Genomic DNA, 18,694 nt, shown 5'->3' with positions numbered 1-18,694 from the left:
CCACTATTTTTGAAAAAGTACTTCAAAATGTTGATTTTGCTAATAAAAAGCCACCAAAAATTTTTTTCGAAAAAATACACACGCTTTCTTGCCAAAAACTTAAATTAAATTGTAAACCTTTTTTAAACTGTCAAAAACGCGGGCATCCAATTTGATGACGTAATATGGGTATCATTATACGAAATAACACAAATAAGTTTGACAAATATATTCATAGACATCTGATTATAATAAATATAAATACTTATCTATGTATATATTATACACAATTGTCTACACTGAACTAACTGATGGTCTATGACTCATACCGCTATGACAGCAGGACTTACCCGCGTTTAAGGTCACGTGATATACTTTTTAAAAATTACGATTTTTAATTTTAATATTTTAAAAGAAAAATGTGCTTTTATGACTCGAAATCAAAATATTTAAGTATATTTTTACATAAATGTTAACTTTTTTCAAATTTCATAATTTATTTTTGACTAACGATAATACCCTATTATTTCAATAACTTTAACAGCCTGAGGTGCAGTACGAACTACGCAACAATCGATGACAAGACTCCTCAGGCTGCGTAAATTCAGCCATGGGCGGTTATAGCTCATAGGAGTTTTACGCCCTTTAACAATTTAAAAAAAAAATGTTTTAAATAAAAAATTTTATCTTTTTATGAGGATCAACTTTCTAAATTAAAGTGTTATTTTAACTCTTACCTTTTAGAATCTAAAGGTATTTTAAGCTGTACCATAATTGATAGAGCGTTGAGATTATTAACAGCAGCACCATGCATATGAAAAAAACTAAACAAACAACATAAACTAGTAAATAAATTTCATTTCTTTACTTTTATTTGAAAATGACAAAATTAATAAATCGATACAAAAACATTACTTTTTGGGTGTATCCGGAAATTTATTCAGTAAACGGATATTGATGTTTATTATTTGCTAGTGAGACATTATTTAACCTATGTTTCCCTTTTAAATGTTTCATAAAATTTGATGAATTTATAAAATGATGATTGCATTCTAAACAAAAATATGGATATTCGCCTGTATGTTGTCGCATATGCACCTAAAAAAATATATATTGAAAAAATATTGAATAAAATTTTTTATTCTAAAGCATACTTCCAAACATCGTTTTCTTTTGAATCTTTTTGGACAAAATTCACATCCGAAAGGTAATTGATCGGTATGTACAGCATAATGTCTAGTCACGTCATCTTTTCGGCGAAATTTCCTTCCACATTCCATACATTCAAATGGTTTTACATCACTGTGTATCACTACATGCTTTTGTAATGTACGTTGTGTTTTGAAGCTAAAATTTTATTTTTTTATCAGAGTAAGTCTTTATAGACAATCGTCTAAAACAATGGCGGTGAATCAATGGCACGCGACACAATATTTTGGGCACCCCATCGATCACAAAGTTCACTATGAAGTATTTTATTACAAAAGAACGCGAGTTATCTTACGAACACTCGCTCGTTTGTTATTGTAGTTCTTACTTTCCATTTTCACTTTTTCACTATACTTTGGGAATTTTTGAAAGCTTAAACGGAGATTTGTAGCTTTTTGATAAACATTTTTTATATGCAGAGATGATTCTCCTTACTTTTAGGGAATGAATTTCTTTTTTAAATGACACTTGCAGTATAAAACCAAAATACTCTCGAAATTTCAAATTATATCATAAGAGATTTAGGTTGGGTGTCAATGTATCAGTAAAGACATTGCTTTTCCCCCCTCTTAAAGTTTTCTGATTTTAAATAATATACAAAAAGAAATATTTACAAAAACCATCAAAATCGGAGCTGCTATTGAGGACTTCTTAAGAATGGCTATTTTATGTATTCCTTGATGCGACTATTAAAAATGACTTCTGATTTGACTAAACTGTTTCCCGTCACTAGCTCGCTGTTTCGAGTAAAACAAAATGTAAAAAATTTAAAGAAAATAAATACTTAAGGATTTTTTCTTTTTCACTCACAGTTTATGTGATCCAAATTTTTGCCCAGCTAAAGTATAACTTCTGACAAGGACTCGAATTACAAAAGATACTTACGTTTTGGGACATTTATCACATTTATATGGCCTGGCGTTCGTGTGCGTCATTTTATGCTCCAGCATATTAACTTTTAACTTAAATTCTTTTCCACATACATCACAAATATGTTTGTTGTCTAAAATAAATATGAGGACGCAAATTAGGCGTAAATTTTATAGTATGTATTATATGGGGATATCAGTTTTGTATGTGTGACATGTATGTATGTATAAAGTGATAGAGTAATCAACACTGTCTATGCATGGTATTTCAACAATTAACTCAGTCAATTGTTTGTTTTCATTTGTTATATTAAGGATAAAGTGAAAAATGAGAAATTAAAGTGTGGATATTAATGAAACTTAACTGTTACTACTTCTATGTAGAGCTTGATGATTTGCCAAATTAATGGCATTTAGAAATTTCCGATCACATTGATCACACTGGAAATTATTTCTGAGTTCTTTCGGAACATGAGTTGGTAAATGCCGTTTTAACATATATTCGCTAATACATCTATAACAAAAAAAATTATATTTACCCGCAGTTCAAAAAAAAAATAATGATCCAAACATCGAAGAAGCATTTGAAAAACAATGCCCATACGATCGTATAGCCATTTTAAGGAATATGGATTGTACAATAGGGAATATTCATGTATTTTTTTTTTATATTTTTAATTCATTGTTTACACCGTTATAACAAAATAAAAAATATAAATACTGCTTATAAATCTGTATTTAAGTGTAAAAAAAATATTTAAAATACATTATAATTTTGAGATATTTAAACGCAGTTTTTTTGCGGTCTCTGTTGATGACGTATAAGTACGTGATCTGTCAATTGGTGACAGTTCAATGTATAATTTACACTTTTGATGTCACGTCTGTATAAAAAGTTGAATTTGCGTTTTAGAAATTTTTAAATACCCTCACTGAATTTGTACTTATTAATTAATTTTAAGTAATAAAAATTAAATGTCCAGTCAATAAAGTTACGGAAGAAAAATATTTGAACCAAATTTAAATTTCATGAATATTCCCTGTAGTGAGACATTTGAATACTTAATTTGGCTCCCGAGAAGATTTCAAAACGAGTGTAATTTTGCCAGAGTAAAACCTATAGTTTGAAGAGCAAATTTTATAATTTACTCACGATTTCCCACATTGATGGCAATTGAATAATTTCTCCTTTGGATACGTATGATTTGTATTTTCTTTATGAATAAATTCATGCTCTGTTAATTTTTCTATTGATTGGAATTTTTTTCCACATTCATTGCAAGAAAAGGCATTTTGATCTGCAAACAAAAATTTACAATTTATCCTTAATTTATGTTAGTTACTTCACAAATCGTTCTAAAATATTCAAGCCAATTATATTATTATTATTTAATATTCATTAAATCCTGGAAAAGATGAATACAGAATTTTTTATTAAATTCTATTATCACATTGTCACATGGCACATCTTTATCATTTTCATAAGATACCCCTCATTTTAAAGCTTATCGTGGTGGCTAATGACGAGAAATAGGCTCATGGTCTAAAAATGCCCCCCTTTAAGAAAAAATAGGCTAGAAAAATAATATTAAGAATTAATTTTGTTTAGTATGTAATTTGTATATCGTGTTTGTAATAAAATTGCCTATAAACAAAAAGAAAGTAAATTACTGTTTATATTTATCACTACTTATACAATGTTACACATTTAAGATAGGCGTTGCTATAGCAAAAGTGTAAGTTTTAAATAAAGTGCTCAAAGTAATAAGATGAAAGATTAAGATCTAAACAACTTGTTAGAGAAGGATAAAGAAGTTCACATCAAACACCTTTTGTTACACAAATGACATTCTGGTCAATTTTAGAACTGTTATTTGCTGTTTTCAGTTTGAACATCTTTTGTCTTTGCATTTAATGAAAAAAATCAGCCGAATTTACCAAATATGCTTTTCTTTGAGATATTATTGACTTGGATATTTCAAATACAAGTGATAACATACCTAAATGGAATTGATCTTTATGTGCATTTAATATCGATTCACTTTCAAACTTTTTGCTACAAATTTCACAAGTAAGACGGAATTTTTTATCGATTTTCTGTAAATAATGGCTATACAAATGTTTTTTAAAATCATTTAAACTAATAAACAGTGATTTACATTTTGGACAAATATATTTCATTTTAGCATCATGTTCGGTATCAAAATGATCTTGTAAATCTGTTTCAGTTTCCATCCAATTACTGCATTTGTAACATTTAAAACGAAGATTTTTTAATATTCTAAGGCCGATATTTAAAATATTTTCATCGATATTAGTACATGTTTCTAGCTTCTCGTTATCAATTTCTAATGAATTTGGCCAGGTTATTTCCAAATTTTCTAAAATTAACAAGTTCACAAAATAAAATGAATTTTTGTATTTTTGCCAGTTATTTGGACGCCATGCATATTTATATTAAACTGAATTGGTGTTATTCGGGTTTATTATTTAACGCAGTCGGATTTTTTGTTCTTTAGATTTATTTTAATTTAGTTTGACATTTACTATGCCATTTACATGTAAATAATTGAAAATTAGTCATATTTTAAATAAAAACGAATGATTTATTGCAAATTTTATAAGATAACAGCGCTGCAGACGATTTAGCTGTCTCCTCCACCCACAATGCTTCCTGTCATTATGATCAACCATAAAATTTAATTAAAGGAGTAGTACTATAGAAATGCAATAAATGAAACTCGTGCACTGTACCACAGATTAAAGTTTTTAATTTAAAACAGATCTGCAACTCCCTGTAAAATTTTTACTATTTTCGTTCTCTGAAGGTGCCTTCTTCCAGGTGGCTCTACACGTTATATTCGTATAGGGCCATCTATTAGTTTTGATAATAATTTAGTAGTGTTTATTTGTAATTATAATTGACTATTAATGAAATAAAATGGTTTTACATTGCATTTAACTTACATCAAACTAATAATTAATTGTTATTAATAATGTTAATATTAAAATAAATGCTATTTTATTTCAAATATTGCAATAAATTATTATTTTATTAATATTTGTTGTATTATTTAAAAAACTTCACTACTTTCAAGTAAAAATTTCATTACTAACTCCAGGGGGCTTTTTGGACAACATTTCATGTACAGTAGAGTTGCCTATCTATGTAACAGTTGAAGAAACTTTGTTATTAAATTCTCTGCAATTTTATATAACTACCTGGTTTCTTATCATCCTCAGAAACACTTCCCCGATCTGAAGCTACTTCATCATAATTTTGTCCATTTTCACTTTTGAAATCATTGATTAATTGCAGATCAAACATATGTACGCTATTTACTAAAAATATATAACAATATACTAAAAAATGATGAAAATTTTCAATTAAACTGGGGAAAATGTACCGTAATCGTTTCCACCAGAGCTCTCATTATCTAGTATATCCTGATTGAAAGTAGTCAACTTCGAAGGTTTAATATCATTTTCGTATTGACTATTCGTGTAATAAATTAAATTTTCTAACTTTTTCTGGGCATTTATTACATTATTTCGAAATTCATTTAAATCAGCCAGTGTTTGACAGCAATGTAAACAAAAGGTTAGGGGTAACCTATCATTGTCGATGAGTTTCACTTGTAAATATTGTAAAACCGACGAGGTTAATTGTTTTTCTTTTATTAATTCTTCGACATTTCTTAAACCTGTTATAGAATATTTGTATGCACATAATCGACAATAATTTTCTGTAGACATTTTTGAATTATTCACGAATTTGTTTTATTTGCCGATTAGGCATGTTTATTTCGCTACATTCACTCATCCAATCATATGTCAAAAGGATCATAGACTTACAAAACGTGAAATTAATATTAATAAAAACAAGTGAAAACAAACAATTGACTGAGTTAACTGTTGAAATACCATTATATAGACAGTTTTGTTGACGCAATCGTTTGTTTTTTGACGTCGCGTAAATAAAGAAATATTTCCACTCTTAAATAGCCACACATAACTGATATTCCCATATTAATACATACTACAAAATTTTCACCTAATTAGCGCCCTCGTGGGTAAACAGTAATGTTTACAAGAAAATGTTTCAAACAAAAGTTGTTTATTTTTTTATAAGGAACATTTTTTTACATTTAAACATTTGTTATATCTCTAACGGGTTACAAAATGGGCCCTACGGACCCAATTGACCTATGTTGCTCATTTACGAACTCGACCTCACTTTTTACGTCTTAAGCACACTATAAAAATTTCAGCTTGATATCTCTTTCCGTTTTTGAGTAATCGTGATGACAGACGGAAAGACAGACAGACAACCGGAAATGGGGTAATTAGGTGATTTTATGAACACCTATACCAAAATTTTGTTCATATTATCAATATTTTTAAGCGTTACAAACTTGGGACTAAACTTAGTATACCTTGGTATATTTCATGTACATGGTATAATAATTAAAATTGGCGACAATTTTCAAGATACAGGGGTCAACCGAATTGGAGTTAAATTAATTTAGATTTTTTTAAATTGTTTATAAAGACCTTTTCTATTAAATATTAATTTAAATTGTGTTGCTCATTTACGAACTCGACCTCACTTTTTACATCTTAAGCACACTATAAAAATTTCAGCTTGATATCTCTTTTCGTTTTTGAGTAATCGTGATATATATTAACCTATCTATACAGAGTATTTCAACAATTAACTTAATTGTTTGTTTTCACTTGTTTTTATTTATTAAAAAAAAAACTTTTTAGGTGAGAAGTTTATAAATTTCCACTTTTTATAAAGATGAAGGAAAAATTTAAATTTAAAAAAAAAAAAAATAATTGCATTAGTTAAAATTTATTTAAATAAATTAACATAATAATAAATAGTATTTTTTTTCTACCAAACCCTTAAAAAGCAAATTTTACAAAATTAAAAATCCCTATTACAATAAAATAAATAAATACTAAAAATATCTTTGAAAATCTGTTATGGTTGTTAGGAAGTAAATCTTATGTAATTCACATAATATGGAAAGTCTAGCTAAAATATGAAATCATTCCTGTTCTTGGTTTTCGTGAAAATTATTAGTTTGAGACGGATTAATAATGTTTTGTAGGGAAACGACGGTAAACACACTAAAGATTCATAACTCGAGGCCCAGAAATGACAGCTTTACAAAAAAAGGCTTATAAATAACTGTATCCATTTGAAAAGCATTCTTGTTTTTGGTTTTTGATACAATTAACAAAAATTATTATACAAAATGTATAAAATTTAATATAATTATATTGGGATCTGACAAAAGGAGGCATGAAACCTGGTTGTCAAAGTAGAAACTAATTTCAAGTTACAGCTTTTAGTGTTGAGCATTGAAAGTTTGGAGTTGATTACTTTTTGCAAGTTATAATTACAATAATAATAAATAATTGATAAAAAAAATTAAATTATTTCGTCTGGAAAGTATTTACCTCAATTTAAAAGCACGAGAAAAGTAAAGTGCTGTGTGAAAAATTGCCAAAGTCGTTCCAATACGAATCAGGTCTGAGTTTTCATAATTTGCCTCAAGCAGGCAAATATTACATGAAAGTTGAAAATTATTTTGGTAACTTTGGGAAAATTGATGTCTTAAAATTATGGCAGAAAACACTGCAATTAAAAAATATCTTATAAGTCAAAAAGTGTGCTCACTTCATTTAAAAAAAAATGATTATGTCTTATCAACTAATATGTTTAAATCCAAAAAGATTACTGTGTTTTGACATCAAGAATACTTGAAGAAATATTTATCTATATCGATTTGATGAAGCTTTTATTTTAAATTAGTTGTTTGTAAACAGTATGACGTTAAACTGAGCACATTCTCCTCACTTTCGACTTGATTTTTTCCACATTTAATCACATGACCTGCTTTTTAAAGTCTTTCACCTTCAATAAAATTACGATTACTCGATTTTGTTTACCCCCAACAACAAATTTCATTAATATTAATCATTCTCTTCTTGGAAAATTGCACAAAGGGTTACTATGTTATTTTTAAAATTTGTCACTTTTTGTCAGCCATGTTTTTTTAGCCCCGCCCATATGTCAGATCCCAATATATTTTCATCAAGTTGGTAGCAGATACTTTGTTTCATGCATTTTGCAGGAGACAGAGTGAGAAGGATAATGAGAGTCCCTTTCCATTTTCATAACAACCTTAATCTGTATTATCTAAAATGACACGGTAAATAAATTTATACATAAGTATTACTTTTTTGGTTTTGGTGTAATGAGAAACTTATTCATTAAAGGGATATTGGTATTTATTGGAAATAGAAACATTTTTTAGTCCATGTTTACCCTTTAAATGCTTCAAGAAATTTGATACATTTGTGAAATGATGATTGCATTCTGTACAAGAATATGGACGTTCACCTGTATGTTGTCGCAGATGTACCTACAAACAAATGTTAAATGAATTCTCCAGAAGTTATTTAGTAAATACATTACTTTAAAAACATACTTGCAAACAGGGTTTTCTTTTGAATCCCTTATGACAATATTCACATTCGAATGGAAATTCTTCTGTATGCACAGCATAATGTCGATTTAGGTTTCCTTTTGCACGGAATTTCTTTCCACATACTTCACATCCATACGGTTTTACATCAATGTGAATTACTGAATGTTTTTGTAATGTACGTTCTGTTTTGAAGCTAAAATTTGTATTTTTTTTTTTGTTAAAGCAAATTACTAATTAGAGCCTTAGTACTTAACGAGTGTCTTTGAGCCACGATCGTATATGTTTAGATGTGTCTTATCAGAATTATGACTTAAGCATTAATTGTATTCTTAGGTTTTTTCTTTAAATTATTGTTGTTTGTTTGAAAGATAATTTAATGGTGAGTGTTCTTCCAGAGAACATAGTCGCAGAGAAAATTTGGTAGACTCACCAAAAGAAAGCCACTCGCGAAGTTTCAAATATGTATTAATCACTTAACAACAAGGGTGCTGTCCCGCGGACTATAAATAATTGTTTTCTCTTGCCAAGCAAACATTTTGAATCATATTTAATAAATTATGCTAGAACCTAACACAGGAAAACAATAAGGATCTGATTTTCTAAGGAAATATTAAAAATTTTCAACAATGATTGGAGGAGAAGAGATATTTCTTGTATTAAAGTATTAATTTTTACCTTTTAGTACATTGATCACATTTAAAAGGTCTTTCAGTTGTATGACTTGCTTTATGCGCAATGAAATTTTGTTTATTTTTAAATGATCTTCCGCATTGATCACACATGTGATCTTTTTCATTTTCATCTGCAAAAAAAGTATTAAAAAAGTATATGGAAAAGAGTACAATAAAATTATTTTAAAAAATCATGATAATTTTTTTCAAATAAAAGTTGTAGCTAAAATAATTTTTAAAAGTTTTTTTTAACATAAAATAAAAAAGAAATGTACATTACATTGATGTAAAACTTGATGATTATTGTAATTTTCAACAGAAACAAATTTTCTTTCGCATTTCTCACATTTCCATTTGTATTTCTCTTCATTCGGTATATGAGTTCTCATGTGTCGTTCCAGTAAATGTGGACTGTTACATCTGAAATACAATAAAATAGACCTTTTTCATGAAAAACAGAAATGATTTTGATAATTTTTTATGAAAATATAGGTCGAGTAGAGCCTGTAACTCGAAAATTACGTATTTTTAACAATAAATACACTATAAAAAAAAATTGTTAAAAAGTCACAATATTTGAAATATTTTAAAACGATTTTTTTGGCTCCACCGCACACGTGATCTGTGATGTCAATCCGACAAGCAATGACAATAAAACAGTGTCAACAGTTGATAATATATCATTATTATCAAATTTAAACAACGTCAAACCAACCTTCGTGTAACATCGTGTCTTTCCGGATCGTTTTCGCCAATTTGAATTTTAATGATTTTCATTGTGTTTTCTCGGTCATATGGCTCCAAAAAAATTAACCCATTTATCAAGAAAAAAAAATGTGAAAAAGGTCTATTGAGAGCTAATTGACACTACCGAAAATTTTCTTTTGTACAAGTTAGTTCAACAAAAAAAAAAAAAAAAAAACTAATTTAAGAGATTTTTTGGTCGTCGGCTTACGGTCTACAATGTAAAAGATGTTTACTTTAAATCACAAATACTTACATTTTATCGCATTGATTACATTTAACTTTATAATCTTTGTTTCGCAATTTTCTATGTTTAAATTCATGAACTCTTAAATGTTGTTTTAATCGAAATTTTTTTCCGCATTCGTTGCAAGAGAAACGTTTTATTCCTAAAACAATAGGGTATTATCGTTAGTCAAAAATAAATCATGAAATTTGAAAAAAGTTAAAATTTATGTAAAAATATACTTAAATATTCTTATTTCGAGTAAATAAATAAAAACAACCATTGGAATGGATAAATTATTATCAAAACTAATAGATGGCCCTTCACGAATATAACGTGTAGAGCCACCTGGAGAAAGGCACCTTCAGAGAACGAAAATAGTACAAATTTTACAAGGAGTTGCAGATCTGTTTTAAATTAAAAACTATAATCTGTGGTCCACCCTATATGATCGTTTTAATTCAGCACGAAACGTTGCGTAAAATATAAATTATTTACTCAATTATTTTGTGATTTAAGCCTCAATCACTTTAGCTCCAATTTAATTAATAATTTTTAATTATAATTTTGATTGACTTACCTAAATGATAATCTTCGTGTGCCGTAAAAACAGTTTTATTACTAAATTTTTTCCCACAAATTGTACATGTATATCGTAATTTTTTATATCGTAAATAATGTTCGTACAAATGTTGTTCGAATGCTTTCAGTTCATCGAATAGTGCATTACATTTTGTACAAACATATTCTGTTTTACAAAAATGTTCGGTTGTAAAATGATTTTGTAAATCCTCAGCGGTTTGTACCATTAATTCACATTTATAGCATTTAAATTCAACTTTACGTACTTTATGTAAACCGTTTAGTTTTCGTTCTTTTAAATTATTACTTTTTGTACTGTGGTTATTCACTTTTTCGTCACTTTGATCTTCTTTAGATTCTTTTGATTTTTCTGGACTCTCTATAAAATTAATGCAAAAAGTGATTGAAATAAATGAGTTCACTTTCGTCATGCAGATCGTCAAGTAACGCTTAAGTTCATGCAGAGACAGATTATTCATAAGGCAAAGTAGATACGAGCCTACAGGTGAGAGGTAACAAAGGGGTACGCTCGTAGAAGTTTTTAAACATTCACAATTCTACAAATTCATATAATTTCTGCAGAAAGAGAAATTTTTAATAAAAAATGAACAGAAAACCTTGAAACTCTCCCTAGTCAAAGAATATGAAAAGGACACAAAGAGGATATGGAGGAAAGAGCTCACAGCAGATGATCCTGCCGAAGATATAATTTTTTCATTATCTGGTCGGGAAACATTCAGAGTGACACTAAATCTAGTAATTATAGACAGTTTTTAACTAATGCTTAGTTGATAAGTTACAGAAGTGATTAAGATAAGTGAGTTCACTTTTGTCATGCAGGTCGTTAAGTATAGCTTTAGTTCAGGCAGAGGCAGATTATTCATAAGGCAAAGTAGGCACGTGCCTACAGACGCGAGGTTACAAAGTAAGAGCACAACTCTACGAGGTACAGAAAAAAACTTTTCCAAAACTATGTGTGCATCGACCTCTATACCGCGATGTATAGACTTTGCTGTCCACCAAATATATCTGATATACAGCTTTGTTACAATTTTATTGCCCGCAAATATACATTGAGCGAGGCTAAACCGTTTAGCCGATCTTCAGACATTGTCCATTTAAAATATGTTTTGAGACGACGCAAAGTTAAAAAAGAGCGTTCATTCCTTGCTGTTGGAACAGCTAAAACTGCCAGAACGCGAAGCATTGAGTAGACAATTGGAAACGCATCTTCATTGCAAATATCGAGTACTTCGGGTGCGGTAATAAAGTACAAAAATTTACAAGAAAATTTGTTTTTAACCCAGGGAATGATCGCAAAAACAGATCAGATAATGAAATCATCGATTTTTCTTCTTCTCATAGAACAATTTACAATACAAAAGCAAAATTTTTGCTAATTAATCTGAGTTTAAAATAAAACTTAGAATGGTTAATTTTTTCGTAATATTTGCAAGAGGATTCGTTAAACTTGACGAAGCTCACCCTTCGTTGAATCAGAGGAAGACTAAATGATCCTAATATTGTTAGACTAATACCGCACAGTATTGGTTAGAAAATTTTTTTACCCCATGTTTAACTTTGAAAAAACAACAAATTTACAAAATTTGTTTCTTCTTTCTTTTCAAGATTTCCCAACTAGATATTTCAAGCTTCAAAAAGCTTGATACAACGAAGTTATTTTCTCGATACAACCAATATTAACGAAGTTACAGCTTATTAGATAGACTTAGTCCCTGGTTAGTAGAGTATAATAACATTATAAAATTATACCTGACTTTATCTTCTCAGATTCTTCTTCTGCTAAGGAGACTTCAACATTATCCGAAAAATGATAGTCATTGTCTAAAAACATAAAATTATATTGTAGACAATGAAAGTAATTTTAACAATTTAGTTTATAAATACATACCAGAATCAGCTTCTTCCTTAACATCTTTAACCTCATTTTCGTATTCGCTTTCGGTTTTTAATTGTTCATCAGTATCTTGTTCTAATTTAATGCTTACATTATTATATGAGAATATATCTTGTAATTTTTGTTGAGCATTTTTTACTTTTGTAAGAAATTGATTCACTTTGGATATATTTTTCTGACATGTTTTACAAAGTGTTTTCGGTAATTCGGTATTCTCATTTAGTTTAATATGTAAATATTCTAGGATAAATAAAGGTAGCTTATTTTCTTTAACATTCTCTAAATTTTTCATAGACGTTAATGGAAATTTTAAAGCACAAAAACGACAATACGTTTCAGATGACATTTTTTTTTATACAAATGTCTAATAAACTGTCAATTTATTGACATACATTTGTTATGTTTTCTTTACAAACCTGTATTAAATATAGACTGACAAAAGTCATAGAGAAATATTATTAGAATAGAGTGCACGTTTTTCGTTTTTGAGTTCTCATGTTGACAGACGGATCGGACGGACAGACAACTGAAAATGGACTAATTAGGTGATTTTATGAACGCCTATACCAAAATTTTGTTGTTAGAATCAATATTTTTGAGCGTTACAAACTTTGGACTAAACTTAGTATACCTTGTATATTATATATATACATGGTATGAAAATAGGTTGTTATAATATTATAATAATATTGCAAGAATCGAAACAATTTATTTGCGAACAGTCTTTGTAGAAGTACTTACGCATATATGCACTTCGAGAACTAAAAACAACAAGATTTTGGTTCTCTTGTTGCACCGCGTTCTTTAGCAAAAATATGAAACCGTAAGGAAATGAATTTCTCCAAAACTTTATCGCGTATTTTGTGACATCCAGGAAAAATAAGTGAGAGTTTAAGAGTTTCCTGAATACTTCTTGTTAAAAGCTCATGAACATTCTGGAGATGCAATAATGATTTTCCAAAGCTAGTGAAAACTTCGTCAGCTTTTGATATACTGCCTCACCAGGATGTTTTAAATGAGCACGGTTTATTGCATCTGGGCAGTCAGAGATTGCATTTGATAAACATACAGTCCGTATTTTTGAATTTCTGTCGCTAATTAATTATAAAAAAGTAAATTTATTATTATGGGAGTTGGCATGGAAGTACTTTAGTTCACAGTCAGTTAGTATGCTGGACACACTTGTGGCGGCGCAACCGCATGATTGATTAGTATACTTGTTATACCATGCATATATGTAATATGCAAGGTATACTAAGTTTAGTCCCAAGTTTGTAACGCTAAAATATTGTTCTACGAAAATAATTTTGGTATAGGTGTTCATAGAAAGACCTAATAAGTCCATTTCCGGTTGTCTGTCCGTCTGTCTGCCAACACGATAACTCAAAAACAAAAGAGATATCAAGATGAAATTTTTACAGCGTACTCAGGACGTAAAAAGTGAGGTGAGTGTAAATGAGCAACATAGGTTAATTGGGTCTTGGGTCCGCAGGACCCATCTTGTAAACCGTTAGAGATATAACAAAAGTTTAAATGTAAAAAATGTTCCTAATAAAAAACAAAACAACTTTTGTTTGAAACATTTTTTCGTAAACATCACAGTTTACCCGTGAGGTCGCCAATTAGGCGTAAATTGTTAAGTATGTATTATATATGGGAATATCAGTTATATTAGTTATATGTGTGTGACATGTATGCATGTGTAATGTGATAGAGTAATTAACACTGTTTATGCATGGTATTTCAACAATTAACTCAGTCAATTGTTCGTTCACTTGTCTTTATATTATCTTAGACACGTGAAGTGCAATATGAACACGAAGAGTGTAGATGGACCTTTACACGCAGAAATATGACTTCGCGCATGTCTGATATATGCGTGTAGCGACTTGTTTTCCTTTGGATAAATATTTATTTAGGTGATTATCTTATTTTCAAGAAATTAGTTTTTATTTTATAAAAAAAATAAGTATTTTTTAATAAGTTATATTTTCATTTTTTTTTTTTTGTTTTATTTTATTTTGTTAGAGATAATAGTTCTTTAAGATGGCATTAACAGTTAAAAGTTCGATAATTAAATCATCAGACAGCATGAAAAAATATTTTGGGTATCTGTGTAACAATGAAGAATTATCCGACATTTATTTTGTTCTTAAAAATGATAATAAGGATGAAAAACAACATCGAATTCCCGGCCACAAACTTGTTTTAAGTGTTCGTAGTGATGTATTTAAAAGTATGTTTTTTGGCAGTTTAGCCACAAACACTGCCGAAATTGAGATACCAGACGTTGATCCGACAGCATTTATGGTACTACTTAATTTTTTATATTGCAATGATATATTAATTAGTTCAGAAACAGTGATGAATATTTTATACGTTGCAAAGAAATATATTGTACCTGAATTAGAAAATCATTGTGTTGAGTTTTTAGAAAAAGAATTAGCTGTCGATAATGCTTTTTTTATATTAAATGCAGCTCGTTTATATGATGAACCAAAGTTAGCAGCTTTATGTTTAGATATGATTGATAAAAATACAACAGAAATATTGGATAGTGATGGTTTTACAGATATTGATTTGAAAACTTTAATTTCGGTATTGGAACGAGACACATTACAAGCTTTTGAATCGAAATTATTTCAAGCAATTATATTGTGGTCAGAAGCAGAATGTGGTAGAAAACAACTGACTGTAACACCAGATAATCAACGTCATGTGCTAGGCCGAGCACTTACTTTAATACATTTTTCATTTATGACAATGAAAGAATTTGAAAAAGGACCAATTCAAAGTGGATTATTAGATGATAGTTACATTAAACGAGTTTTGATGGATATTGGATCAATTACAAATTCGACGGAGAGACCAAGATGTAGTAAGGATCCTCTTGAGGTATATTTAAAATTCTATCATGGTGAAACGAAAACTATACCAGTATTGCTAGGAGCTAAAACTTCTCCGAGATGGTTTCAATTTTTTAAGCCAGTTTTTATTGTTGGTTTTGTTGTACTGAATATTTCAAAAAATGAATCTAACGTGGAATTGGCATTGGCATTATATAATCCATTTAACATTATAAAACAGAATATTAAGTCATCTTCATCTTCAGATCAACTGGTTTTCATGTTAAACAAACCTATTATGCTAACTGGAAATGAAAACTGCTGGTGTTGTGTTAATATTACTTGTAATGAGTTTGCTGATGTAAGTATAATTTTAAATGTAATTAGAGGTGTACGAATAATGATCGAATAGAAGCATTCGAATCAATTTTTCTCAAATAATTTGAATGTTTCACATTTATTTGAATATTTTTATACCATGCATATATGTAATATGCAAGGTATACTAAGTTTAGTATATTAATGCTATGAACAAAATTTTGGTATAGTTGTTTATAAAATCACTTAATTAGTCCATTTTGTCTGTCCGTCTGGCTGCCAACACAATAACTCAAAAACGAAAAAAGATAGCAAGCTAAAATTTTTACAGAGTACTCAGTACTCAAGTTCGTAAATGAGAAACATAGGTCAATTGGGTCTTGACCTATGGGTCCGTAGGATCCAACTTGTAAATCGTTAAAGATAGAACAAAAAGTTACAATGTAAAAAATCTTCCTTATCAAAAAATAAACAACTTTTGTTTGAAACATTTTTTCGTAAACATCACTGTTTACCCATGAGGGCGCAAATTAGGCGTAAATTGTATATAGTATGTATTACATGGGGATACCAGTTACGCATGTGTGACATGTCTGTATGAGTAATGTGATAGAGTAATCAACACTGTCTATGAATGGTATTTCAACAATTAACTCAATCAATTGTTTGTTTTCACTTGTTTGAATTATTATGAAATAGTCTACATTTTGGTTTTCGGGATTCCAACCATTTTCAGTCAACTTGAGGGTAAATACCTCGTTTATTTTCAATTTTACACGAAAAATGGTTATTACCAAAGTAATTTTGCGATGTTTCCGCCTACCTCGGTAGCCGCGGAACAACATACACACAGGACGCACCTGCAGGTGCAAATGTGGATGGTGTATGTAGCCGATGCTACGGATTGGGAATGGAAGAATACTAATCCTGGTATAGAACCTATCACTACAATGGCCGATCCAGCACCAGAATTTTTGCTGAATACGTGTTTCGTGCAAATGCAAAACGGAGTTGCGGAATGATCACAAAGCGGTACTTAAAATTTCTGTTTCTGTAGAATGAGCTACTACCGGGGCGGTGTAGAATGAGCTTCTGGACAAAGTTATCTATAGTAATGATGAAGACTTAAATGACCCAAACTTGACCAGGCCAGCAACTAAACGTTCCAAACGAACATAATTAAAATCTTGAAGGTTTTTCAAGAGTACTGAAAAAAAAATTTACATCTTTTTTATTGCAAAAGTTATTTTATTTACACCCCTCTTTCCCTTTACCGTAAGCGTACGTCCCAAAAATATGAACTTTATAACAATAGCTCGGCATCAAAGTTATTGCAATCTCAATTTTCAACAGATTAGTGTATCATTGTTTATACGAAAAAAAATCAATAATCAACCATCAAAATCAATAATAAAATATTTAGGTTTATACCCACTTCTTTTTGTAAAACTGAAAATAAACGAGAATTTCAATTTACAAAAATTCACCCTCAAGTTCAAGATGGCGGATGACGCTATAGGGTTGCAATCCCGAAAGCCGAAATGTAGACTGCCAGTGAGCATCTACAACCATTTTCGCAGGAAAATTACAGCCATTAATTTTTCCTACGTCAGCTCTTCTTTTGATCTAAGGGGCCATTCATTAATTACGTAAGCATAATTTTGACGATTTTTGATTTCTCCCTCCCCTCCATGTAAGCATGCATAAGATTTGTCGAACACCCTTCCCCCATCTTACGTAAGATTCAATTTCGTTTTGCCGAATAATAAAACGTTCTTGGAAAAAGAATAGTTACACTATAACTCATAGTTTGACGTAATTTAAAAATTTTTATTCTTTAGCACAGAGACTTTAATTCGTACGTAATGTATTTATATACATTATTTATAAAATAAATTTCAACTCATAAAATCTTACGTAAGAATGGATTTAGCCCCCCGGCTCCCCCACATAAGAACATTAATAGATTTTTTAACTCGCCCCCGATTGTTAACGATTAATTTAATGAAAAATTAAATATCAGTGGTTGCTAAATAATTTGAATCTTATACCTTATGATTTTTATTATTTAGCGAATGCCGAATTTGAGACCAACAGCAGATGGTGTTATTGAAAAACGTGGACAATGGATAAAGAAGATGGATGATTATTTTAGATGGGTTCCAAATGATAAAAATGAAAATTTTATTCGTGAAATTATATTTTACGAATAAAAATATTGTTAGATTTATGTAAAAATAAATTTTTACACCAGTCTATTCTGACTTTATTAATTTTTTTTCATCGATGAGTTCAATTTTAGTTAAATATTATATATTTAAGAAATCTTTCTTTTGGGAGATAGAGAGAGAAAGAGGGGGGAGTTCAATATTCGATTTCCACCTTAACATAGTTTGTTTAGAGACGATTCACTGGATCTTATTGAAATAAATGAATGTTAAAAATACGGATTCAATCCTTAACAATTTGTACGTTAATCTCGACGAGAGATTAGTTTTTACTTACTTTGTTTTACAGCAGTTTTCGGGACTTTTCCCACGCTTGATTTCAAATTACCGATATACTGCCTGTCTTGGTGGCTGCCACTATTTTTCCATAAAAGTACATGTTGTAACAAGAAAATCGCACTTGAGTTTATCCTGTTAGGGTCCACTTTTTTTCCGGTTTACTTCAATTCTACCCCCTTTCGAAACAGGCATTAAGTTTTGTTTGCCACTATTTTTCCTGGTTTATAAAAATGGATGTTCTTGCCGTTGCTTCCAGATGGTTAGAATCTGCTTTTTTCTCAGATTTTTACACTCCTCTCATCTCGAAAATGGCCGATCT

General features: G+C 29.6%; 3 protein-coding genes across 6 annotated transcripts; 1 reads left to right on the top strand and 2 right to left on the bottom strand.

The window, feature by feature from the left end:
• Nucleotides 1-882: 882 nt before the first annotated feature.
• Nucleotides 883-5,876, bottom strand: LOC123293524 (zinc finger protein OZF-like). The gene is made up of 8 exons (XM_044874375.1): nt 5,465-5,876; nt 5,280-5,399; nt 4,058-4,438; nt 3,211-3,355; nt 2,423-2,571; nt 2,074-2,191; nt 1,134-1,326; nt 883-1,077 (listed from the first exon to the last, which is right to left on the bottom strand). The coding sequence occupies exons 1-8, from the start codon at nt 5,811-5,813 to the stop codon at nt 916-918; spliced, it is 1,617 nt and encodes a 538-aa protein (XP_044730310.1). The 5' UTR covers nt 5,814-5,876; the 3' UTR covers nt 883-915.
• A 1,181-nt stretch (nt 5,877-7,057) lies between these two features.
• On the bottom strand, nt 7,058-13,050 carry LOC123291458 (zinc finger protein OZF-like). Its single transcript, XM_044871757.1, has 8 exons — nt 12,699-13,050; nt 12,560-12,631; nt 10,785-11,165; nt 10,235-10,367; nt 9,515-9,654; nt 9,239-9,365; nt 8,564-8,756; nt 7,058-8,497 (listed from the first exon to the last, which is right to left on the bottom strand). Exons 1-8 carry the CDS (start codon nt 13,048-13,050, stop codon nt 8,339-8,341), a joined length of 1,557 nt encoding a protein of 518 aa, XP_044727692.1. The 3' UTR covers nt 7,058-8,338.
• A 1,569-nt stretch (nt 13,051-14,619) lies between these two features.
• On the top strand, nt 14,620-18,116 carry LOC123292272 (BTB/POZ domain-containing protein 2-like). 4 transcript variants are annotated; one of them, XR_006534997.1, is made up of 3 exons: nt 14,620-15,911; nt 17,449-17,517; nt 17,941-18,038. XR_006534997.1 is itself a non-coding variant. In XM_044872856.1 (2 exons), the coding sequence occupies exons 1-2, from the start codon at nt 14,751-14,753 to the stop codon at nt 18,079-18,081; spliced, it is 1,302 nt and encodes a 433-aa protein (XP_044728791.1). In that variant the 5' UTR covers nt 14,620-14,750; the 3' UTR covers nt 18,082-18,116. The 4 variants fall into 4 exon arrangements, 3 of the variants coding, with proteins under 3 accessions (XP_044728791.1, XP_044728793.1, XP_044728794.1); XM_044872856.1 differs by lacking the exon at nt 17,449-17,517 and having other exon boundaries at nt 17,941-18,116; XM_044872858.1 differs by lacking the exons at nt 17,449-17,517; nt 17,941-18,038 and adding an exon at nt 16,700-16,966.
• The last annotated feature ends 578 nt before the right edge of the window (nt 18,117-18,694 follow it).

Source organism: Chrysoperla carnea, chromosome 2, assembly GCF_905475395.1.
Source record: "Chrysoperla carnea chromosome 2, inChrCarn1.1, whole genome shotgun sequence".
In the NCBI taxonomy this organism is placed as follows: domain Eukaryota; kingdom Metazoa; phylum Arthropoda; class Insecta; order Neuroptera; family Chrysopidae; genus Chrysoperla; species Chrysoperla carnea.
This window is presented reverse-complemented; position numbering and strand designations above follow the sequence as displayed.